At 25.4% G+C, this 27,177-nt stretch overlaps 2 protein-coding genes and 1 non-coding gene across 3 annotated transcripts; all 3 read right to left on the bottom strand.

Moving 5' to 3' along the window:
* Window positions 1–754: 754 nt before the first annotated feature.
* LOC122849042 (general odorant-binding protein 69a-like) lies at window positions 755–1,885 on the bottom strand. The gene is made up of 5 exons (XM_044147570.1): window positions 1,810–1,885; window positions 1,555–1,719; window positions 1,125–1,233; window positions 987–1,045; window positions 755–908 (listed from the first exon to the last, which is right to left on the bottom strand). The coding sequence occupies exons 1-5, from the start codon at window positions 1,861–1,863 to the stop codon at window positions 882–884; spliced, it is 414 nt and encodes a 137-aa protein (XP_044003505.1). The 5' UTR covers window positions 1,864–1,885; the 3' UTR covers window positions 755–881.
* Window positions 1,886–8,732: 6,847 nt separating this feature from the next.
* Trnav-aac lies at window positions 8,733–8,806 on the bottom strand. Its single transcript has one exon. It is a non-coding gene; the product is annotated as a tRNA-Val (tRNA).
* Window positions 8,807–9,982: 1,176 nt separating this feature from the next.
* LOC122849041 (myotubularin-related protein 6) lies at window positions 9,983–12,812 on the bottom strand. Its single transcript, XM_044147569.1, has 8 exons — window positions 12,520–12,812; window positions 12,340–12,453; window positions 12,111–12,273; window positions 11,765–12,048; window positions 11,201–11,695; window positions 10,878–11,128; window positions 10,230–10,794; window positions 9,983–10,153 (listed from the first exon to the last, which is right to left on the bottom strand). The coding sequence occupies exons 1-8, from the start codon at window positions 12,550–12,552 to the stop codon at window positions 10,013–10,015; spliced, it is 2,046 nt and encodes a 681-aa protein (XP_044003504.1). The 5' UTR covers window positions 12,553–12,812; the 3' UTR covers window positions 9,983–10,012.
* Window positions 12,813–27,177: the final 14,365 nt, after the last annotated feature.

The following is a 27,177-nucleotide window of genomic DNA, read 5'->3' as shown; positions in this document are numbered from 1 at the left end:
TAGAATAAATGAGCAGAGGTGCGTGTCCATGATAGGGGGTGAGGACTTTGATGGTATACAAAAACAAGATGATAAAAGTCTTAAAGACAAAAGTAAGACAAAGAAAGTTTTTATATAAAAAGAGACAATTTCTCACTGAAATCGTACATTTTTGCCGAAACATTTTCAAAAAGGATTTTACGTGCCGAGAATGACGTTCATGGATCCTTCCAGCATTTTATTATATATTCGTGTTTTTTTTTTTTTTTTATTTTATTTTGCTGTTTTGTTATTTTTTATTATTATTTTTTTTTCTTTTATTCAAGTTTTACGTTGTTACCAATTTTTGTGACTGCACTAAAAAATAACATCATTGGAATGTGACGAAAAATTTCATCAGGTTGTTAATCATTTCATCATATAAATTATGAAAACAAACTGAATTATTTAAGTGTTGTTATACTGACAAATTTAAAATTAATTTTAATATTAAAATAAACATTGTACTATTATTAGTAAATCTATAAATTTTTACTTGAAATTTTTTAAAAATACTTGTAAAAAAACTATAAATAAACATATTTTTTTCGCTAGCAAATAAGTCTATATTACTTGTGAATATTTATTCAACTCAATTATTAAAATTTAACAATGAAATAGATTATATTCAATAACCAATTGGTGATAAAAGTGATAAACTAATTCAATTGTTGCTCGATCTTCTAGTTGGATGCAATTAATAACAGCTTATGGATCATTATAAAATAAATAAAAATTAATCTTTAAAATATTAAAATGTATTTAATTGAATTTTAATTAAAATACAATTTATTGGTATTTATCAAATTATACAAAATTTTGTCATCCAGGTCCATTTATAATAATAATCATTAAGTATCAATTTATGAACCAAGAAGTAGTGCAGGAACCTGGTGAAAGTAAAATTTAATTAATTATTGAAATATGAAAATTGTTAATAAATTTAAAAACTTTTTTTTTCAACTCACGTCATTTTCATGTAAGCATACAAATAACATATGAGCAGTGCTACACTTATCTTCTCCCTCTGTTGTGAATATAAAAAAAATATATATTATAAAATTAACAAATGGGAATTAATATTTTTAATTTGGATTAAATCTTACTTCGAGTACTGCAAGTACGAACAACTTTTTCAAGTTGATCATGTATTTTAATGTCTGCCGGAATTTTTGAAATAGCAGCATCTGTATTTAATGATCCATCTGATCCTATCTACAAAAATTAAATAATTTAAATTATTTAAAAATTATATAGAGTTTAAAATTTTTCAAATAACACAATTTATATTTTTATTTTAAATGTTGAATAACTATTTAGCTCAATTTTTTAAATTTAATATTGAAAAAAAAAAGAGGTCAAATTTAATTTTGAGAAAATGATGATCTAATATTTTAAAAAATGCATTTAATATTTTTTTTTTTTCTCATCCTGACATATTTAAAACGCCAATTTTCAATTGAAGTAAAATTTATATAAAGTTTTTTTTGTATTCAAATTTTAAAATTCAAAAGTGTTTTAAAATTTAACACTTACCAATTCAAGTTTTTCAAGAAGACATGCAACAAAACAATCAAATGATTTATCATCAACCATTTCACCTTCAAGAACACGACTCAAAATGCTATCATCAACTTTATTATTTTCCATACATTGTTGCGTTGCTGCAATGAATTTTGAAAAATATTCATTATCCGCTGCCTAAAAAAAAACAAACAAACAAAAAATATTAATCATTATTTATAAATAATTTGTTGACAATAATAATGTTTAGAAATAATTTTTACTTACTTCAATAGATAATGAAAAAGTAAAAATAATAATCAAAAAAAATATATGCTTCATTGTTGATTTGTTGTGAGAATATAAAGATGAATAAAAGAAAACTCACTGTTTATATATAGTTGGATTCAATCAATAATTATCCTATTTTTATTTATAATTTATATGACATTGGCCGATTTGAAATAATCAATTGTAATTAATACATTATAATCAAGGTCTTACAAGCGCTAAAGATCATACCTCTATTATTATTTTCTCTTTTTTTTTTTTTTTTATCATTTTACATAACAACGTGGTACTCATCATTTCAATTGCTGTTTATAATTTACAATTGATGATATAAACAAAAAATATATTGTATTCGTAGAATTTTTTGTTAATGATACTCAATTGGAAAATTTTTATTTTCACATTTTTTTTTTTATTCTTTTTACATTCTTTGAGATTTTTTTTATTATTATTTTAATCAGCTGTTGGTAATACATTATAATTAACTACAATTGATGCGGAAAATAATTATGTAAAATGTACGATTTATTATCTTTTTCTTTTCTTATTATTATTATTTTATTTGTGGATAAAAAAATTATAGAAAAATAAGTTTTGAATTAATAAAATGATGAAAGTTAATAAAATAATAATAAAAGAAAAAAAAATATAAGAATTTATTATTATTTTTTTTTTAAATAACAACAATTGAATCAAAAAAATATAAAAATATAATTTAATTATTAATTGTTGTTATTTTTACAGATTAATTTTTAAAATTTACTCAAATTTTAAATGACTCATTGCAAAAATAATTAGTAAATCATGTATTGTTAACAAAAATTATTTGAGTGCAATGAAATCATAAGACAACAATAAATTGTCGATAATTTTGTGGACTGTTTAATTTAAAAAATGGCTAGAACAAACGACTGTAAGTTTATATTTTATAATTTAAAAATTTAGTTTATTCATGTTTTTTTTTTATTATTGAAATAGTTGAAATAATTATTTATATTTGTTCTTCAGCTAATTGGTATGAATTTTTTAAAGATTGCACTAAAAAGGCTTATAAGAATAATGCAAACAATGTAATTGAAAATAGAGCTGAATTTATCAAGTTCATTTTGGAAGAATTATGCAAAAGAGACGAAAAAGATGATATTATTCCTAAGCCAAAAATTGACTGTAAATCTGCTGATGCTGCATCAATGCTCAAGATGCAAGCACAGCTTAATTTAAGACATGATAAAACTATTTTGGATTATACATTCAATATTTGTACCAAAAGTATAGCTTATGCACTAACAGATAGTAAATTATTGGCATTGGCATTTAATCTTAGAAGAGAGATTACTTTCAAGGCTAAATTAATTAGTGACTGTCTTGAAAATATTGAGAATTCATTGCTCACTCATAATTGTCCAGATTAAAATTGTATCTTCGCAAAGCAACATGTTATCAAATCACAACAAAAGATCAATCTTTAATTAAAAATACATTTTTAGATTCACGAAAATTTGTAAAAAACATGAAAGCTCAATCACGTGATTTGATGGAACGTAGAATTGCTCTTCAAAAAAATGAAACAACATTTGATCCAACGTATTATAAAGTAACATATAATGAACATCCATCAATGGTAGAATTAAAAAATGAAAATCCAGATATTTCTGGTGCATCTGATGCAATTACAATTAAATGATGAAAATTATGGAAGACATATTGTGGCAACACGAGACATTGAACCAGGTGAAACATTGTTAGTACAAAAACCATATGTACCAGTTTTATTATCATCAAAGAAATACAATTTTTGTTGGTATTGTTGTAAACAAACATGGTCAAGTATACCATGTGAAAAATGCACAAGAGTTATATTTTGTTCACGTTGTTTTGCAGACAAAGCAATGCGTGAATTTCATGATTATGAATGTCCAATTATTGTAACATTTTTAAGGTACAGTGATGATACTAGTTTCCTTTTAAATTTACAATTATTAATCAAAGGGTTTAAAGAATCAAACAAGTGTTTTGACAAGCTAGAAGAAGTTTTTGATAAAGTTGAAAAAAAACCAAAATCATTAAGACGTGGAAGTACAGATGGCAAATTTAGTTTCTTAAATTTTCAAAGTATTGCAGTATGACAATAAATAATCAAAAATACGATGCTTTAAATTATTATTATAATTATTACAATCAGTTTTTTATTATGAATCTGAATCCTTCTGTTATACGTTATACATCAGTATAATAGTAAGACCATACAAATTGCATAATTGAAAAATGGAAAAAAAAAACAAAAAATAAATATTAAGGCTGTTTAAAAGTTCCAAGGTCATTTGACTGTTTGAGTTCACCTAATTTTGATTTGAAAAAAATATTAGCACCCTCGCTTGTCTGAAATCTTTTTACTTTACTGAGAAAATAAATCAGTTTTTTTTTCATTAATTTTGTCATTCTAAAAAGTACATATATAAAAAATAATCAGTTTTAATTGGGACCTTAAAAAATAATCGCAAATATACTTGTGTGTTGAAGTTGCAACTTTGGCACTCTAATTATCTTGATTTTAACGCAAAAGAAAATTATTAAATTAATTCGGCAAATACCAATTATTTTATTTAAAAATTTTAAAAATTCAAATGATAATTAAATTACGGGAATATTTATTTACAAACTATTTTAATGCATGAATAATACTCAAAGATTTGAATCAAAAATTCATTTGCATAATAACAATATATTAATTTACATTTTTTCAATATTTTTAAAATATAAAATTTTCTCATTTGTTTACGAATAAAAATAGAAAATAAATGATAAGGCTATTCAAGTAAACATTTCAGTAAATTTATTTTATGAAAATAATATTTTTCATTTATATTATTTCTTCAGAATAATAATCATAATAATAAAAATTAGTAAAATTTTATCTTTTCTGAATTTTATTTTAATTTTATTTGTGAATATAGTCACAGTTTAGTTGTAGACATTGTCTGAGAATATCTCTTTCTTTTTTTTGTTATTTATTGTTTACAAGCTGTGTTGTGAACAAAAATTATTTGAGTGCAAAAGAAATAATAAGATAACAATAAATTGTTGATTATTTGATCAATTATTGGCCAACACATCAAATATTTTTGGACCGAAAAATTGTGGTGCAGTCTAATAAAATATTTTAACAATGAACAACATGAAAAATAAGTCAGGTGAATGGCTACAAACATTTACGAAAAAAATTGTAGACTTGGTGAATGACAACGATGAAGAAATTATAGATTCAGATGATGATAAGTTTATAAAGTTTGTGTTGTATAAATTGTGTCATGATGAAACAACAGTAACAATTCAAGAGCCAGAAGTTAAAAAAAAATGTCCTGTGATGTCATCATATTTTAAAGTACAAGGAAGTTATTATTTTTCATCAAAACCAGATGATAATTATTTAAATACGAGCTTTGATTTGTGCACAAAAAGTATAGCATTTGCACCAATAAAAAGTAAAGAATTATCATTGGCTTATGATGCTCGAAGTTTAATTTTTTTAAAAGCAAAATTAATACGTGAATGTTTAATAGACATTGATCATGCTCTTGAAATTGTTGATTGTCCTGAAACAATAAAGTCAAATCTATATCTTCGCAAAGCAGTGTGTTTAAAAATTCTAGAACAACCAGTACAATTGATTTATCAAGCATTTGAAGATGCACGTGGTTGGGTTAAAAAGTTGGAGCAAAACGAACAGTCAATAATGATTGAAGAAATTAATAAAGAAGAAAAAAATAAATTTATTGATAAATCAGTGTATTATGAGGCAGAATATGATCATTCAATTTTTAAAATAAATAATGAAAATCCAATCTTTCCAGGCACATCTGATGCTCTTAAACTTGTATTCAATGAAAAATATGGTAGACATATTATTGCAGCTAGAGATATAAAACCAGGTGAAACTTTGATGGTTCATAAACCATATGTTTCAGTTTTATTGAAAGAACAATTTAATTATAAATATTGTTGGCATTGTAAGCAACAAACATGGGCAAGTATACCATGTGATAAATGCACGAGCATCGTATTTTGTTCAATTAATTGCAAAGATGAATCAATCAAACTATATCATGATTATGAATGTCCAGTTCTTGATGCAATGTTGAATTATGATATGGATACTGGTTTTCTAATTGATTCACAACTTGCTATTAAAGGATGGAAAGAATCAGAATGTTCTTTTGATAAATTTATGGAAGTTGTTAATAACATCGACAGTCAACCGGAATCGTTGACTAAAGGATTCACAAATAATAAACTTGATCCAACAAAATTTAGTTCAATTTACAGTATGACAAGAAATTTAAACTGTGAAAGATCAATAAAATGCTGTTATTTAGCCAATAATATTTTAACAGCATATTTAATGGCAACAAAAACTGATTATCTTGGTAAAATAATGGACAATGATTTGAGCAAATTAACCCAAGATCCACGTTTTATATTTTTGATAAAATTACTTTTCAAAATTTCATATCTAACAGATATAAATAGCCATGAATTATTAGCATTCACAGCTGGAGAAGAAACGCCAATTGTTCATACAATAATACCACTTGCATTTACAAATCATAGTTGTTTTCGAATGATAACAAAAATATTTACTAATGGTTTTGTTGTTGTTAAAAATCTGATACCAATTAAAAAAGATGAACAAATATATGATAATTATGGGCCAATTTGTTTTGAAAATCAACGTGATCAACGACAAGCACATCTTTTGAGACATTATAATTTTACATGTCAATGTATAGCTTGTAAAAATAATTGGTCACTTAAATATATTGATGAAGATTTACCAAAACGTATTCAAACTCAGTACCATAAAATGAATGATGATTTTTTTCAAGTTTTAGAAAATTCAAAAAAATTAATTCAATCACATTATTCAAATTATTATTATAAAAATGATGATTGTCAAGCTAACTTGAAATTATTAAATGATGAAACACAAAATATTATTAAAATAATTGAATTTTGTTATGATAATCGTCAAAAAAATTCATCAGAACTTAATAATGCAATGGAATGTTTAAAATCATTGATTCGATTGAATCAAAAGCCACATGTGTCAATGACTGATATCAGTAGTTAAAAATTATAATAATTTTTTTATATATCATCAATAAAATCATTGAGGTGAGTCATTTGAAAATATAATTGTTATTTTGATATTTGTTTATATGTGTTTGTAATAATTCAATAATAATTCGTTTGTATTTTACAGGTGCCTGGCTTGCTGTTCAACAAAAACAATAACAACAACATTCAAGAACTGGAAATAGAAAAATTGTCTTCATATTCTAAATTGCAAGAATGTTATTTTTTTTTTTATCAAAACCATATGTTAAATATTTAAATTCAAGCTTTGATTCATGCATTTTTTTTGAACTAATTGACGATAACAAATTTTCAATTTGATTAGGATATTAAATCACAACTGAGAGTAACACAGTGAAAAATAATAGTTGATAAATAACACTCTTCAATGATAGCTATTTACATAATCAACGGTTTTAACACAAATATATAACCATAATAAAAAATTCAAACTGATGAATCACAACTGCGATTAAAATAAGAGTATTCATCTCCAATTGCTTGAAATATTTGTACTTTACATGGCTAATTTTGATACAATGTCTGAATGGATCCATAACTCTTGATGATAGGGATAATTTTCTACAATAATTTGATTTAAAAAATTATATTATTATTCCATGATGCTAATTCATTTGTATGTTTGTTTTACCAATAATATAAAATTTGTTTCGTTGACTAGTAAATCAAGTAACTAATATGCTATCTGTGATGACTTCACTTGACATTGATAGATCAATTTTTAAATGTGTTGATAAATTGCGAATTGTTTTTCAAATTTCAAATCATCATCATTTGATAATCCATTGTAACTTGTTCTGTAAATAAAAAGAATCAATATAAATCATAATATTAACTATATTTTATTTTTTTTTTGAAGGTATATAATATATTTATACCCATTTTTTCATCGGCTGATTGTGTTTTTTTTTATTTTCAATTGAATAACAATACTTGGATTCTTTCCATCCTTTGATGATTATTGGTGTTGCAAGTTGTGCAACAGTATTCGAATTGAATCTCAATTGTTGTTTTTTCTCTACCATCGGTCATTCCATCAAGATATTGAAAAAATCTGAATTATCAATTAATGTTTTCAAGGTCTATTTTTGCAAACCTAAAACTTAAATTCACGATAAGTATTATTTAAAAAAAAAAAAAAAATATATCAAAATTTAAATATTTGAAGAGGAAAATTTTTTTGTCTTAAAATTTGAATATATATTTGAAGAGTTATATAGTAAATAAATTATAGTCAATTGATAGAAATTGTGAGTATTAATGTGACGGTAAAAAAAGTAATTTTAAAAACATTTTAATAAAAAATATTTGACTGTGTGTAGACCTGTGTTGACCCACGATGGAGTGATACTAAATGTTGGTATTTATTACTCAAGATGTGGGACATATTTTTTCAATCTAATCATTATAACTTTTTTTTATTGGTTGTCAATAAAATAGACAATAAAATCTTCTTTCTTAGTCACAATTAACAGAATTAAATACATGCAGTTTGTCGAGGACAATGTTTTTATGGTAACAGATTGTTCGACAAGAGAACTATCAACAATAGACAACGATAGACAACTATCGACAATAGAACAATAACTTATTGAACAAGAGAATATTTGTTTAAAAAATAAAGTCGTAATTCCAATTGCTATTGCATTTATCTAAATTAATTCGCAGATTCGAGTTCATGTACTTGTTGGTCAAACATCAAAATATCAAAAATTTAAATTTTCGGAAGCATTGAACATAGAGCAATTGTAAAAATTCAAAAAAAATGTTTTCGCCCAGGTTCGAACTGAGGACCTTCCGCGTGTTAGGCGGATGTGATAACCAACTACACCACGAAAACAGGGTGATGAACCTTGTCGCGCAACTGTTCCACAAAACTACAAAAACTACATATAATAATTAATTTTTTTTTTAATCGACAAACACCCTGATTGGGCCTCTTTGGTGAATCCGGGGATAAAAGATTATCTAGAGTTCATGAGTTTAGATCCAACGTCTAAATCCAAACCGATTGACCGATTTTTTTATTATTGAAAATATTAGCACAATCCTAAAACAATATAAAATTAATTTTACAAAAAAAGAAAAATTTGAAACAAGTGTTAATTTTTTTTTAATGAGTAATTATTATAATTATTATTATTTTCTACATGACTGGTAACGCAAAGCTGGAAAGTCTTGTTGACAAGGATAAATATAAGAAGTAAATAATAATTTTTCTATACTGAAACTTGAGACGATTTAAATCTCTTTTTTTCATTTATTAAATTACAAAGATTCATTAATTAATTAATATTTCACAAATAAAATAAAAACGCTGAATAGTATACAATAAAAGCGTTTATATGAATTTTAATGGAACTAAAATTTTGAATGAAATTATAATTAATAATTGACCAATCGATAATTAAATTTTAGTTTTCTTTTCGTTTTTATAATTATAATTAATTATTGAAATAAATTTTTACAAATATCGCTAAAAGAGATCATTTTTCCTTGATATTAAAAAAAAATAAAAAATACAAAGTTTTGGAAAAAAAAACAATTTTTGGTTTATTGTCTAATAAGTCATATGAAATATTATAAATTAATAACATATATAATTTATTTTTTTAGTATATTAATTCTTTTTTCTTTTCTATTTTTAATTCTACTAAATATTTAATTACAAAATTCAATATTTACTAATAAATTTACGTGATTTCTACAATTAAAAAAAAAAATTGAATAAAATAAATAAATGTAATTATAATTTGAATTTAATTACTTGAATTTAAATTATTTTCTTATTTAACATAATTTAAAAATTTAATTGAAACTAATCGTTAAAACGTATATAATTTAACATAATTTTCATTAAATAATTAATTATTTTTTTGTTAAATTTATTTTCTACTAATGTTTTGTATACAATTTATTAATAAAAATTGTTATATTAATATTATTTATTTCTCTTGTGTTGTAGAGTGATAAAAATAGAGTGAATTGGTGTTTTTTTACCTGGATATTGATTATATTGTTCTCTACGTTGTTTATTGGTTTTATTTCATGAATTAACAATACGAGGTGATGATTGTGAGCAAGATTTACAAGTTGGTACAATTTGTTTTGTTAAATGACCAGGTAATAAACTTCTATTTGCCATGCATCTTGTACAAAATACATTACCACATGACCAACAATGATTCTAAAAAGACAAAAAAAAAAAAAAAAACAATTAATAAAATTATAATTTAAATTATACAAATAAATATTCAACTTACTCTTTTATTAAATGCATCAAATGTTATTGAACATGAACATTCTTCAATTTTACTACTTGATTTCCAATCCAAAGCAACACTCTTTAATTCAATTTCAATTTGATTCATTAATAATTTTGCTTTGGCTCTATCATCATCATTACCATTTAGCTTTTCAATTAATGTTTTATCAATTGTTTCATCATTTTTAATAATATCATTATTATCACAGTTATTCTTTGGTTGTATTGTTTTTTGATTTGTCTCATTTTTATTTGTTGTATTACCAGTTATATTATGACCCAATGATTTTAATCTTTTAACTAATAATTTTGCATGATCTTCAAGTGATGTTGTATGATCATGAATTTTTAATAAATAATCATCACCACTTTCTCTAGCATGTATACCATTTTCATATCTAAAATACAAGCCTCTCCATAATTCAATTGATTGTGGTGATAATTTTGGTTCTAATAATTTATTGCATTCATCTTTATATTTATTACATGCATAAAGTGGATTAATATATTCATTTATTTGTGTTGCAACATCACTCCATAATGAACATGTTCTTTCAGATAATCTATAAATAAAAAATAAAATAATTATTATTAAAATACAAATTTAAATTTTATGTTTGTTTTTTTTTTTTAAATATTAATTTACCTCAGTATAATTCTTTCTTTCTCACTATTACCAACAAATGTACCATGCTGACAGCTATGAACATGATCATGTAGAGTCAATAAAAAATATTCATTAAATTGAAACATGTATGGAAATTGACGAAGTAATTGATAAGTTGCATCAATAAATTGTGTAAATATTGGTGCTAATTCTTTTGGATCACTACTAATATGTCCACAACGATCATTAAATTTATGTCCAAATGCAAGCCAATCTTTTTCAATCAATGCCTATAAATAATAATAATTATTATTGCTAAATACATATTTTTATTTTGATATTTAATTTAAAAAAATATAAACCTGAAATCCTTGTATTGTACGATAAAATGGATCCAATAATAATGCTGCAATTGAACAAACTTGTGCAGTTCTATCCCATCCATCACTACAATGTACAACAACAGTTGTACCATTATTAACAGCTTTTGCAATAAACCAACCAGTTTCTAATATTGAACGTATATGTTTTAACCATCCACTATTTTCTAAACCACATAAAAATGCACTCATTGATGTTGATCTTTGTAATTCCATTAATTTTGATAAACTATTACGCATAACATGTATATTTTCAATACCAAAAAAACGAAATTTAATATTTTCATAAAAATTTTCATTTTCATAACCTTTACCAGCAGCACGATTTGCCATTGCATTTATTCTTGGTCTAGTATCAACAACATACATAAATTTATTTGTTGGATTTGTCATTAATATATGATAAAGCATTTGTTCATCTTCTGGACAACGTGCATTAAAACCAGACAGTGGCTGACTACATCGACAAATTGCAGCCTATTATAACAAGAAAAAGCATTTAAAATTATAAAACTATTTATTATAAATATAAATAAATAAACTAACTTTATTTGAATGAAGATAAGTTAATACTGGTAATCTTCCTTTACTTCTAAATTTAGCACTTCCAATGAGAATATTATTTGTACAATCAGTTGGTACATAAAGAAGTCTTGGATAAGTATCACATAATTCATAATTAATATTAAGACATGTTAATGACCATTCACTATTTGGTAAACCTTGTCTTTGAAATTCACTCTGAGTATCATACAAATTCCATCCATCAAATTTACCATCTGAATCTTTGGTTAAACGTGAATTAAAACAATACAGATCTTCAATTTTTCCTGTAATATTATACAATTAATAATAATATACAACAAAATATATTTTACATTAATTACGTTACCTGGTGATGATAGTTTTGTAAGTGTTATAAAAATATCATGGCAATCACGTTCTTTAGATATAATAAATGTTAATGTCAAAAAATGTTTACATTTAATATGTAATGGTGATCCTGCTGCTGTTAATGGCTGTTTATCAATACTTGCAATGTGAGTATTTAAAATCTAATAAATAAAATTAAAATTTATTAAAACTGGTTCTTTTTAATAATAATAATTGATAAATTTTACCCATATTTGTTTTTTTCCATTTGAATCCATAAATACAAAATGAGTTGGTGTCAAATATAATGTTCCAACTGAATGATTATTGCTGTATCTATCCAACATCCGAACATTTTCAACCTTTAAATAACAAAAATAATAATAGTTTCGATAATTGAATAATACACATGTATAATTAATAATTACCTTGCCGGTTTTTATCAACTCCATGGCACTCATAATTTAATTTGAAAATAAATAATACTTGAATTGGTTAATGCAATTATTATTGTTAATAACAAAAATAATAATCAAAAAGTTGGTGGTGTTATATTGATAATATAAAATAATAAATATTATTTTTTAATTATTTATTATATAAATTGAGTCACCACAACTTGAATAACTTGACAGATGACAGATGATTGTGTCTGATAATAAGATCAACAAACCACCACCATGTTTTTTATATCATCTAAGGAATGTCATCCCCATTGTTATAACCAACTCAATAGCATGATTTATCCCTAGATTTATCTAGTTGTTTCTAGTGATAGTTGGTCTTGCAATAAACAGACTGTATTTTAAAAATATGTATACAAAAATAAATTGTATAAAATAATTTAAATAAAGTTAATAAAAAAAAATAATAATAAATATTTAACCTGTTACTTGAAGAGATAACGACTATATACTTGGTAAACTTGTTCGCCTTAAAAAAATTGAGGCGAGACTATACCCAGATTCGATTAATTTATTAGTTTTAAAAGTCATTTAGCATATTAAGAGTTGCTATTATTAAATTATAAAAAAATATCAAAATGAATATTATGTTTCAAATGACTCACCTCAATGATTTTATTTATGATTATATAAAAAAATTATTATAATTTTTAACTACTGATATTAGTCATTGACACATGTGGCTTTTGATGCTTTTAAACAATCCATTGCATTATTAGGTTCTGATGAATTTTTTTGACGATTATCATAACAAAATTCAATTATTTTAATAATATTTTGTGTTTCATCATTTAATAATTTCAAGTTAGCTTGACAATCATTATTTTTATAATAATAATTTGAATAATGTGATTGAATTAATTTTTTTGAATTTTCTAAAACTCGAAAAAAATCATCATTCATTTTATGGTACTGAGTTTGAATACGCTTTGATAAATCTTCATCAATATATTTAAGTGACTAATTATTTTTACAAGCTATACATTCACATGTAAAATTATAATGTCGCAAAAAATGAATTAGCATCATGGAATAATAATATAATTTATTTAATCAAATTATTGTAAAAAATTATCCCTATCATCAATAGTTATCGATCCATTCAGACATTGTATCAAAATTAGCCATGTAAAGTACAAATATTTCAAGCAATTGAAGATGAATACTCTTATTTTAATCGCAGTTGTTGTGATTCATCAGTTTGAATTTTTTATTATGGTTATATATTACTGTTAAAACCGTTGATTATGTAAAAAGCTATCATTGAAGAGTGTTATTTATCAACTATTATTTTTCACTGGTTACTCTCAGTTGTGATTTAATATCCTAATCAAATTGAAAATTTGTTACCGTCAATTAGTTCAACAAAAATGCATGAAATCCATCATCATCTCCAGAACATCATGATTGTAATCATAATATTAATAATATTAATATGGATAATACAATAAAAAATGATCAATTAGGTTATCAATTACCAATAATTGATCATAATAATGATACAAATAATATAACACAAGCAAGTTATAAAGTATCTGAAACAGTTAGAAAACGTCAATATCGTGTTGGTTTAAATTTATTTAATAAAAAACCAGAAAAAGGTATTGCATATTTAATAAAACGTAGATTTTTAGAAAATAGTCCACAAGGTGTTGCAAGATTTTTAATAAGTAGAAAAGGTTTATCAAAACAAATGATTGGTGAATATCTTGGTAATTTACAAAATCAATTTAATATGGCTGTGCTTGAATGTTTTTCAAATGAACTTGATTTATCTGGTATGCAAATCGATGTTGGTTTACGTAAATTTCAAGCATATTTTCGTATGCCTGGTGAGGCACAAAAAATTGAAAGACTTATGGAAGTATTTAGTCATAGATATTGTCAATGTAATCAAGATGTTGTTACACGTTTAAGATCACCAGATACTGTATTTGTACTTGCATTTGCAATAATAATGCTTAATACTGATTTATATACACCAAATTTAAAACCAGAAAGAAAAATGAGAATTGAAGATTTTATTAAAAATTTACGTGGTATTGATGATTGTGGTGATATTGATAAAGATATATTAATTGGTATATATGATAGAGTTAAAGCAAATGAATTTAAATGAGATAATATTTTTCCAAATGAAAATTTAAAAAACAAATTAAAATTATTAATTTTAAATTTAATATAAACATTTCTTATTTCTCCAATAAATATATATAAAAATATTTAAAAAAAAAAAAAAAAAACTATTTAAATTGTCTAGTTACTTATTTTAATATTTAATATTGTGTTGGTTTATTTCTAGTTTTATTAAATAAATAAGCAAGGTCATCATACAACAGTAGAAAAACATTGGTAAGTTTGTCAACAAACAGTTTTGATGAAAAAAAAAAAAAAAAAAAAAAAACCATTCAGCCAGAACCATTCAACCATTCAACAAGTCGAAGCAAAATATCTAAAATTTGTCCATTTAATTTTATATATTTTTTCTCCTTTGTGAAAAATTTCTTGTAGTGTGGATTATTGGTAATTGAATAATCAATTAAATAATTAAATAAAATAATAAAATAATTATATATTTAATTCAATGTAGCAAGTTATTTAAAAGCAGTGATTTTAAAAAATTAGTTTTGAAAATTTTTTGGTTATTTCTATTAAATTAATATGTTTTTAATTAATAAATTAATGTAAAATCAATTAAGAGACGATTAAAAAAAAATATTGATACAAGTGTCAGTGATTCAACAACATTTATAAAATCAGTTTTAAGATAATTAAATTAATAGCTGGTGAATAAAAAAAATAAAAAATAATATCCTCAACAACTTATCATCATATTATGATGATGATGATGATGATCTTGATGATAATAAACTATCCAGAGTAAGTCTACTTTATTATCTAGAATAAAATTTTTTGATCCAGTAACTTTTTAATAATTTATTTATTTATTTATTATTTGCCGAACTATTTAAAAAAAAATTTAATGTCAAATATTGGTATAGGATCTAGTCGTATTTTAAATTTTACTGATTTAGAATTACCAGTACATTTATCACATGTTTCTAATAATATTTCAATGTCATTAATTGTCTCTTGAAATCCTATACAATCTAAATTACCATCTTTGCTATCTTTACGTTCGCGTGGTACCACATTTTATCCACATATTATTTATTGTTGTTTGGTATTGTGATTATGATGTTGCTGTCGTATTATGTCAAGCACTTGAATAACTATTATCTTGTGTATTATTTGTTTATTTAACAGATTAATTTTAAATACTCATTATTTGATCAAAAATAACATAATAAATTATATATTGTACTAGCTGATTAACCCGGCTTCGCTCGAGATTATTTTTACAATTTTAGAGATGTTATCATTTGTTCAAAAAAATTAAAGACTCGCTAGCTCCAAATAATATTCCTATTCCAAACTTGAGGTTGAAAGTTAAATAAATTTCCCGTTATTCAATTTTCGATTTTTTGGTAGCAAATAAAAGTCAGAATTTTTTTTAAATTTTCATGCTAGTTTTTTTTTTTAGATAATAGATGTCAAAGCTGACAACTTCCACACATAAGAATAGGGGAAGAATACACATTTATGCTTGTCGTTAAAAAAATTTTTACTACTACTATTTTTTTAATTATCAGTCTGTTTTTCTTTACAATACGGATTACATACTATTGGGCCCAAACTTTGTTTGACGATGGGATTTACTAACTATAATTGTTTAAATGAAATTTTCTTTTTTAATTTTTTGAATGGATTGATAAGGTATGATGATGATTATTAAATAATTTCGTGCTGCCATTTTCATTATCATTAAAAACAGAATTAATAGAAAATCTAAACCAAGGTTATCCAACAAAAAAATTTTGAACGTAAACATTTTCATTTTATTAAACATTTTCTATTGATAACACATTTCATTTAAACCGAATATTTACCAAAATTTTTAAGCTTATATTTTTACATACACTTCTATTTATCTATTGGTCTGATGATTCCTAAGCTAGTTGATTCAAAAATATTATTGTTAATTTTTTTTCAATTTTTTGATTATGTTTAAATGCAAATAGATAAATCATTTGAGACTATGGCGCGTTCTCTCTCTTTTTCCAACTCTGTGATTGTATGAGTGTAAAGCAGCCACTACCGAAGCGCCGCCTGTTGACTCTGCCGCGTAGCAGGCTATTATTTATAATAATTAATAACTCGGTTGTTTATTAAGTTATGAAATCGAATAAACGCTAAGAACGATCTCCGTGATAAGCTCTTTAATTTAAAAAAAAAATCATAATGATCGGTTGGGTAGTTGCTGAGAACATTTGCCTCAAAGGTTTTCATTTTCACATATATATATATAGATATAATAAAAGTTTTAACCTTAATATTCACCTTTGTTTCTTGAATCTTTCATTAAACTAAAAGTTATTGTTATAAGTTAGGTTGATGAATCATATCACATTCTTAAAATCATAATAGTTTTATCTTTTTTTTTTTTTATTAATAACTAATACTTGGTTCTTTAATTTAATTGGTTTTTTTTTTTTTTGTTCTTAAATTAATAATTTATTCTTAATATTTTTTAATCCAAATCGATGACTGGAATATCATTTGAATCTGGGTCAATCTCCAAACACTCATTTTCATGATCATGACTCCAATGAATTTCTTGACAATCTTCAGAACAATATTTTTGTTTATGACATTTACCACACATTACTGTAACTTCCTTTTCTTTACACCAATCACATAAAGCTATTTCTATTTTTATTTCTTGTGCTAAATAATCAATTTCTGTATCATCAGGTATTTGTCCATTTTGTAAATCAGTTTGTGGTTCAGTTTTTAAATTATAAGTTGGTATTTTTTCTTGTAGAACATGTGATGTACTATCTACTGTTTCATCAACTTTATCATTATAATTTTGGCAATATCCAAATTCAGCCCCGTGGCACTCCCACGGTGAGGGACGTGACTTATCGTCCATTCTGGCTTCTATGACCATCCGGAGTCATTTTTATTTTTTGACTTGTTTCGTCTAGTTTGGCCAAGTTCAAAATAATGAACTTAGAAAAAAAAATAAATTTTACAAAAAAAAACCAAGTGTTTTTTTTTATATTTACATTTTTTAAAGCTGTAATTGTAGCAAGAACAATCAATATCTACATTATTTCACTAGCAAAATTTTTACTTAGCTAGATGTTTTACTAAGCTGTAATTGTAACAAAACAATCAATATCTACATTATTTCACTAGCAAAATTTTTTACTTAGCTACATTGTTTACTTAGCTACATTTTTTACTTAGCTAGATTTTTTACTTAGCTAGATTTTGAACTTAGCTGTAATTGTAACAAAACAATCCATATCTACATTATTTTACCAGCAATATTTTTTTCTTAGCTAGATATTTTACTTAGCCAGATTTTGTACTTAGCTGTAATTTTAGCTCAACAATCAAAATCTACATTATTTTACTTAGCTTCATCTTTTCTTTAGCTAGATTTTTTACTTAGCTACATTTTTTCTTTAGCAACATCTTTTCCTTAGCTAGATTTTTTACTTAGCTAGATTTTGTACTTAGCTGTAATTGTAGCCGAAAAATCAAAATCTACATTATTCTACTTAGCTACATCTTTTCCTTAGCTAAATTTTTTACTTAGCTAGATTTTTTACTTACCTGTAATTGTAGCCAAACAATCAATATCTACATTATTTTACTTAGCTACATTTTTTCTAAGTCGAGAAAATTTCACGAAAAAAAACTAAGTCCCTTATTTTGGAGCCAAAACTAGATAAAATCAAGAGGCACGGTAGTGCCTCGAGTCAAGTATGAGAAAGAAAAGTATGTGTGTCGATGAGAATATGTGTGAGATGAGATTAACTACTACTACCGTGCCTTATTATACATCAAATATTTTGTCCCCTTCCGTCTCAAATCTTTTAGAAATTTAATTAAAATATGATAGAGTTCAATGAGGATGTTGAGGTTTGGTAATGATCCCATAAATCGATGTCAAGCTTTTTTTTAAAAAAAAAATCAGATTTTTTCATTGCGGTAATATATATTTGAAGCATAATTGATATTTACGGTCTTTGCGTTTTTATCAAATCGACCAGATTTCTTCCGTTCAGTTGGTAAAACTTTACAATTACTTCTCTTCTCTTTTTTTAGTGTTTATATTTTGGCTGCACTGCAGTATGTTATTATTTGTTTGTATGCATGACATAACCTCTAAACTAATTTGACAGCATAAATAAATTGTTTACTCTACAAAAAGATGTGATATCTCAACAAAAAAAAAAAAACAAGTTTTTTTTACAAAAAAAGTGTCAAGTATTCGAAATTGTCACTAATTGTGTGTATATTAATTAAGATGTGATACCAGAAAGACAAGAAAGAAATATATTTTTGACATTGTAATTAAGTCTGAACTATTGAAAAAAAAAAATTGTAAACTTGACCCCACCTGGTTTTTCCCAAATAAAATTACAGTATTTAATAGACATATATTTTACATCAGGTGGGGTCAAGTTTAAAATTTTTTTTTTTCAATAGCTCAGACTTAATTACAACGTCAAAAATATATTTCTTTTAACTTTCTACATCAACATCACATAGCTAATATACACACAATTAGTGATATTTAATATGACTTACTTTAAAAACATTTTGTTAATGATAAATAAAAATACGAATAGTAGAAAAGGCAACAATACACAATAAGCCGCCATGGAGAGCACCATGGGTGTCACGGGCCTGAATTCCGGTGCGTCCTTTTCAATGCTTCACCCGGTACTTTTTGACTGTTTTTAATATTCTTAAATAATTAATAACTTTCAAAATCCGTGGTAGAAATCGATGATTTTTTTTTTATTATTTTCGTAATTTGAAGAAGTATTAGCTGTAGTAAAATAAAGGTTTTTTGTGAGAGCGTTTTTTCAATAGAAGTGAAAACGTGCCGATGCTTCCTATGCGTGTGTAAAAAGCGTCAACTTTGACCCCAATTATCTCGCTTAAATCGTGGTAGAAAATTGCAAAAAAAATTTGATAAAATAGATCTTTATTTCACTTAAAAAATAAGCCTACTTTGATCAAAATCTGTGAGAGGGAATTTTTTTTCAATATTTTGACATTCAGCCTTAACCCTGTTTATCCTGCCCAGCGAAGGTACATTAGAAGGGTAGGAAAACAAAAATTGCGTAATGTAGGGAGAGGTAAAAAGGAACCTGAAAAATACGCGAGAATAGTACACAAATTAAACACAAATAATTTATAAAAACTTGAGTCAAACACAAAACATATAATGTTAAATAAAATGGTAAATTTGTTATTAAAATACCACAACTTTACCAAAGGTATTGATGTTCAGTAACAGATAGTTAAATTTGGACCGACGTGGACCTTGAGTTAATTGACGCACTTGTGTAACACTGAATTTACAATAAAAATTATAAAGAAGATCACTTTTACATTTGCTTGATTTAATAATTACATAATCGCTTTACTATACTTTACAGGTCGTAGCTAAAACCAAATTCATGACCACGAGGTCGTTGATTGTTATATTTAAAATAATTAAATATTTTTAACAAGCAAATTCTTGCTTAAATCGGCCAACTATAATTTACTTTATTATATTCAATATTTATTTGATTAAATAATTTAACACAAAACTTGCACTTGAATTTAAATTTAAAAGAACAAGCCAACTTAGACCATGAGGTCGGAACTTATTACAAGTTAAATCCAAGATGATTTTAATGAATTTAACTTAATAATTCATGTAACCAAATATTAAGTGAATTTAAGTGAGAATATTTAAGCAAAATAAATCAATGAAATATTGGATAAATATAACTTACAGTTTTCGGCTGGTGATTCTTAAAATTACTCTAAGACTTTTTAGAGCACTTATTAAAGCAGTTAGAGCAGTTAAAGCAATTAAAGCAGTTAGAGCTGGTAGTCACAGGATCAGGGATCCCAGTGAACTGATCGATATATTGGGTCAGTGGCACAAGCTAACCGTAGGGTAGGTCGGGAGTATTCGGGGGTGCTCGGGGATGCGTTTGCTCCCTTAAATGTTACCCTTATGATTCATAAGATGGAGCTAGGGGTATCCAATTGGACCCTAAATATATAACTTTATAAAATACAATTTATATGAAATAAAAAAAGGTTCGGCGCTTACCGCAGGACATTACAAATTCTTTAAAAAGTTCTCAAATGAATCCTCAAATAAATTCTCCAAAAAATTCTGTAAAAAGTTATAAAAAAAATTCTAAAATAAATTCTAAAATAAATTCTTTAAAAAGTTCTCAAATAAATCCCAAATGAATTTTTTAAAAAGTTCTCTAATAAATCCTAAAATAAATTCTAAAATAAATTCTCAAATAAATTCTTTAAAAAAGTCTCCCCAAGTGAAAAAAATATATTTATTGGAAATATAAAATAAATTTAATTTATATTTAAAATATATGTGAATTAAATTTGATTAATGTTTTAAAAAATATAAATTAAATTTGAAGTACATCCAAATTTTTTTTTTGCAATGTCGAAAAAAAAAAAATTTTAAGTAAATTTATTTTATGTTTTGAAAAAATATAAAATACATTTACTTTTCGTATAGATATAGATTACATATGAATTAAATGTAAATTACATGTAAATTAAATTTAATTTATATTTTTTAAAACATTAATTAAATTTAATTCACATATATTTTAAATATAAATTAAATTTATTTTATATTTCCAATAAATATATTTTTTTCACTTGGGTCTAATAAATCCTAAAATAAATTCTCCCAAGTGAAAAAAATATATTTAATTTATATTTAATGGAAATATAAATTAAATTTAATGGATATACAGTTTTGGACATACTAAAAGTAAATTTAGAAAAAATTTAGAAAAGATTTAAAACAAATATAAATTAAATTTAGAATATGTTCAAGTTTGGACATACTAAAATTAAACTTTTTCTAAATTTTTTCTTAATTTTTTTTTTATTTTTTGTAAATTTTTTTCAAATTTAATTTTCGTATGTTCAAAACTGTATATATATTTTAAATTTAGTTTATATTTTTTCTAAATCTTTTCTAAATTTTTTCTAAATTTTTTCTAAATTTAATTTTAGTATGTCCAAAACTGTATATATTTTAAATTTAATTCATATTTTTTCTAAATTTTTTCTAAATATAAAATAAATATATTTCATATTTCCAATAAATATATTTTTTTCACTTGGGCTCAAATAAATTCTAGGAATAATTTAGTTCAATCAACTTGATATTTAACGTTTTTTTAAAATCCTCTTGTTTTGTTATTCCCTACAGCCTGTAGGCTACAGGGGAACGGGTTAGGAGGGAATGTGAAATTTTTGTAGATTCTACCTTGTTGTTGTGGATTATCCAAAATTAAATTATAGAGAGCGTGTCAATCCGGATGTTCGCCTGATGATGTTGATAATTTAGAATAATCCAATAGGTAACACAAACTCGTAACACAGAAAAACAACACCCCGGAAAAATGTCACAGTCAATATATTTTTAATATTAGGAACAGTCAATTTATAAACGGAAAAATAATAATTGAAACACAAAGATTATTTAATTTAAATTCACTTTTAAAATTTTATTTATTAGAAAATTAAAAGTTCAATTGATTGTAATATTTAACTAATTTGATTTGGTTTATAAAATATGAAATTTAGAATTAATTTAGATATTGTCCAAACAAAAGTTGTCGCAAGAGTGAAACTTCTTAAAAATTAAAAATAATAATTCCCATAAAAATTAAATTAAAAAGTAGGGATGATTAAAAGTGGGAACATCTTGACCAATTATATTTTACCTGTCCCACGATAGTCAGCATTTATCATTTATTTAAACATTTTATTTATAACAATTTAGTAAATTTAACGGATGTAAAGTATCGAGTTGCTAAGGTGACTTTGACTACAGTTTGCAAAATAATTTTAAATAAAAAAAATAATATGTGAGAAAAAGGTAAAATGTTGATTTTGCTAAAAAAATATAAAAATAATTATGAAAAAATAAAAAGAAAAAAATCTACATGCTTACTCAATATTTTATATGCCCTTGAATTTACTAAATATTTAATTAATTAATTTATTTATTATATTGATACCAAGACGTAACACTGAACAAATGGCAGCAGCAAAATTACTTGCTATTGAAAGTAATAAAAAAGCTAATCAAATTGAAGAACAATTGAAGGATTCAACAATATACGTGAAAAACAATTAAAAGATGCTGAAAATCAACTTAAATTATGTCAAAAAAAATCTGAAAAATCACGTGAAGCATGGCAAAAGCATGAACAAGATTCTGAAACATTAAATCTTGAAATAAAAGATTTAGAAAATTCAATTAAAATTGGACAAGAACAATTACAAAAAGCTGAAGAAAAATTAAATAATCTCAATGAAAAATCAATAAATTTTAATGAATTATTAGAAAAATCAAAGCAAAATGTCACTGAATATACTGATAAAATAAAAAATCAAAAAACCATAACACAACAAAATAAAGAACTCATGTTTGAGATAAGCTCAATACATGAAGAATATTAAGTATTAATAATAATTAATTATAAATTAATTTAAGAATTACTGGATCAAAAGTTTTTATTTTAGATAATGGTTCTTTCTATTAGTATACTATCATGATCACCATCATCATTATAATCCGATGATAAATTAGGATCATTTGAATCATCTCTTCTACGTTTTCCAGTTGTTGAAGATACCAATCCCATTGATTTACCAGCTAGAAGTTGATAATAAATTTGATGTTAATGATGGTAACTTTTGTTTATTATTTAAATAATCGGTTTGTTGTTGTTGTTGTTCATGGTAATTTTATATTGATGGTAAAGCATGTAGATTAATACATTTTGTACTTGATGCTGCTGGTTCATCATTATCATCATATTTTTTATCACTATTTATATGTGTTAAACCACGAATTGTATAAATAAAAATAGCAACTGTTATAAATATTCCATCACTTATCATAGCTTGCCACATTGATTACCATAAAAAGATAATTCACATTGATTAATTTTAATTTGTATTATTGATAAGGTATCAATATGGCAGCAAATGTGAGCGACAAAATAGAAAAAAATATCAACGATTTGAATGAATATTGCCTGGCCGAAATATTTTCATTCGTACCGCTAATAGAGTTGGTCAACATTGCTCTAGGTAAGTAAAAATTTTATTTTAATGTAAAAAGTCCTTTTTTCAATTTTTTTTTCCCCGTTTAATTTTTTTTTACAACAACGCGACTTACATTAAACTACTATCAAAAATTTAAACCCCTCGCGAACATCAAACGACCCCCCAGGCGCGGTTTTTTATATTTTTTTTTTTTTATAAACATTAATTATTGAAACAGTTAAAGAATTTATTTTTTTTAAATATTTTTTGTTCAATCTAGTTTGCAAAAAATGGACCAATGTTGTCGTGATGACCTGGAAGGGCACTCATCGCTTTGAAGCAATGAGCGATCGTGAATGGGATCCAACAGCTTACCAAGAATGGGAAAGATTTATAAGATACATTATAAATAAATGTGGAAGTAGTCTAAAAGTTATTTCAATCAGTGGGTTGAAAAATAACACAGTCCCATTACTAATTTATAACACTTGTATAAATGTCGTGAGTTTAGCTTTGGGATTCGAAAAGTTTTTTAAAGTCTACAACCTTGTCAATTTGTCAAGGCTACAATGCATAGATATTCATAATATCGGCCATCACGATAACTCATTTGTACAGCACATAAACCAACTTTCGAGATCAATTAAAAAAGTGAGCATCACGAATAATGCTGACATTAGAATATCATCGATGAAATTATCAGCAGTAAGTTTTATTGAATTTTTTTATTAGTATATTCAATAATTAATTTAAATTAATTATTTATATAATTATGTTTCCATATTTCAGCTAAAAAAAATGGATTCTTTCGGGATCGAAAAATGGGATCGAAACTACCCCAACGGACCGTGGGGTAGTTTCGGGAGCAATGGCCGCCGACGGCCATTTCGGTAGCGACTAGTTCAGTAAGAAATGGTAGAGGGGCGCGGTCCACCATATTAGTTCCAAAACGTCACTCTGGCACCATTACTAAAATGTATATTGTTTTTAGTATTGGCCGGGAGCGTAATAACCTCACCCCGCGGCGGCGGTTATTACCGTGATCATTAACTCTGGTTTAACTCACTCGCACAACCCAAGTCAATACGAGAACGAGGATATTCGTACCTCACAGGCTTTACCAAATATCCTCTTATTGCCTACTCACTCTAATGCACCAAGTAGCCGAACATAAAGTCCATCCGCAGCCACGCTGGTCTTACGCCGGACCACTCTATGCATTTGGCTACTCGATTATAGGTTACCCTGACAGTGAGTAACCACACTAGAGCGAGAGAGCGAGTGATATACAACGTCCTACCTATACAGCGTAGCGACATCGTAAATCACCCCCGAGAGCATCGGGAGCTTGGTTGGACTCATCAGTGACATCAACTAGTTCCAGCCTAGGACCCAGTCGACGTCATCGTCTAAGTCGGCCAACTCCACCAAGGAGTCATGCCAGCTTCACCAATGATATCAACTAGCTCCTCCAAGGCATGTCGACATCACCAAGTCACCAGCCAACTCCACCAGGTCGGCTAGCTTCATCGGAAGCCAACCACGGACTGTCACCAGTCCCGGTGCCATCAGCCAGCTCCGAGAGCCGGCCGACGACTGGCAGTGAGATGCCAGCGATCACCAGTTTTATGGACTCTCTATCCCCACTCCCGTTTGACCCACTCCATACGACCATCTGTGCGCACACCTCGATGCGACTCTCCGGTGGGAGTGTCGAAGTAGGGGATACGAATCTGTCGTAGCCAGGGTAGGAATCCGGATTATCCACTCGTGGTAGATGTCTACCAAGTCAACACTGACATTCAGGCGAAAATGGATGTCACTACCGAGGCCACTCACAAACCGGTGGTATTAATTAGCGTCTTAGTCGATAAAACCCCTCAGACTAGACCTCTAATTATTTTCGGGAGCGCGAGATCTGCCAAATCTCGTTACAATATATACATACCGTTGCTCAATGATTTAGAAATTAAAAAAAGCGCTTTTTTTTTGTAAGAAATTCATTTTTAAAAATAAAACTTTGTTCAATATAAATAACCGACATTTTAAATGTTTGAATGATTTTTTATTACGTCTCTTGATCTTGTGACCTGATGTATTTATACATGATGATTATTATAGGTTCATAGAAATAACACTCTTACCAGCATTGCGAATTGAGTTTAAAATATTCAACATGATATCAGCTATATGTATAATTATACTGACTGAGTTATCAACTTTTTATTTTTTTGATAATTTAATTTATATTTCAAATAACAAATTTAAAAAAATTTTTAAACACTAGAATTATTTGATTTTTAATTTTTTAGATAATTTATTATCAAACATAAACAGTGGAATAATTATTTAATTTTTAAAACTGATAACAGTTGTTAAAGAAAACAAGTGACCAACTAGTTTTGACACTTGTTTGATACTTGACAATTATTGTTAGAATTAATTAACAACTTTATGATGATAATTATTTATTTTTATATATGAGTTTTTAATTATTTATTTGAGCTTATATTTTATTTTGTTGATGGTAATAATAATTAGAGGCAATTTAAAAATAGGGTAAAAATATATTTTAAAATTTAATGATATTGAGAATGAGGGATTATTGTTTGAATGTTTATATAAAAAAAAATATATATATAATATATGTGAGATGAAGCCTTACGAACAACATTGGATCATTGAACTTTTAAAATAAATTTTAATCTTATTTTCTTCAGTATGTACATTGTACATGTACCATATGCTGCCACTGAACTAAACGGTATTTACAATTTTTTTTTTTTTTTTTTATTACTTTTTATATGACCCTAGACTGACAAAAAAAAAAAATTTTTAGTAACGGATTCGTTCTATTGAAAATTGAAAATTTTCAAAACTCCGGCGAAAGCCCGTGTGGTTCCTCTTGATTATTCCAAATTCATTTTAGTTTTTTTTTTTATTAAATTATATGATTAAATATTATTTGTTTTTTTTGCGCTGTTTTTCACCTGTCAAATTATGTACATAAATCAAAATACAGATGAAAAAAATTTGAGGTTATACCACTTGTAATTAATAATTTTATTAGATTCGTTCAAAAAAGGAATCAATACAAATATAAAAAAAATAAATCGTTCAATTTAGTTTTTTTTTAACTAAACAAATCTTTTTTAGAACCATTTTGTTTATTACTTTTATTTATAAAAATTTGTCCATGGTAGTTTTTTTTGTTTTTCAATAACATGGTAATATAAATAACTATTTTATCGATCAAGCAAATTGTAACCACAGCAAAAAAAGTTTTACGCATGCGCTTTAAACTCTTCTTTGAAGAAAAAATGTTTAAAATAAAAATCGGTAATTGTTTATATTTTGGATAACTTTTGAACAAATTAACATAAAAATTTTTGAGCTCAAAAATTCGATATTAATTCCTGAGAGCCA

Source organism: Aphidius gifuensis, linkage group LG2 (genome assembly GCF_014905175.1).
Source record: "Aphidius gifuensis isolate YNYX2018 linkage group LG2, ASM1490517v1, whole genome shotgun sequence".
NCBI lineage: Eukaryota > Metazoa > Arthropoda > Insecta > Hymenoptera > Braconidae > Aphidius > Aphidius gifuensis.
Note: the sequence above shows the minus strand (reverse complement) of the source record. Positions and strands in the feature narration are given on the sequence as shown.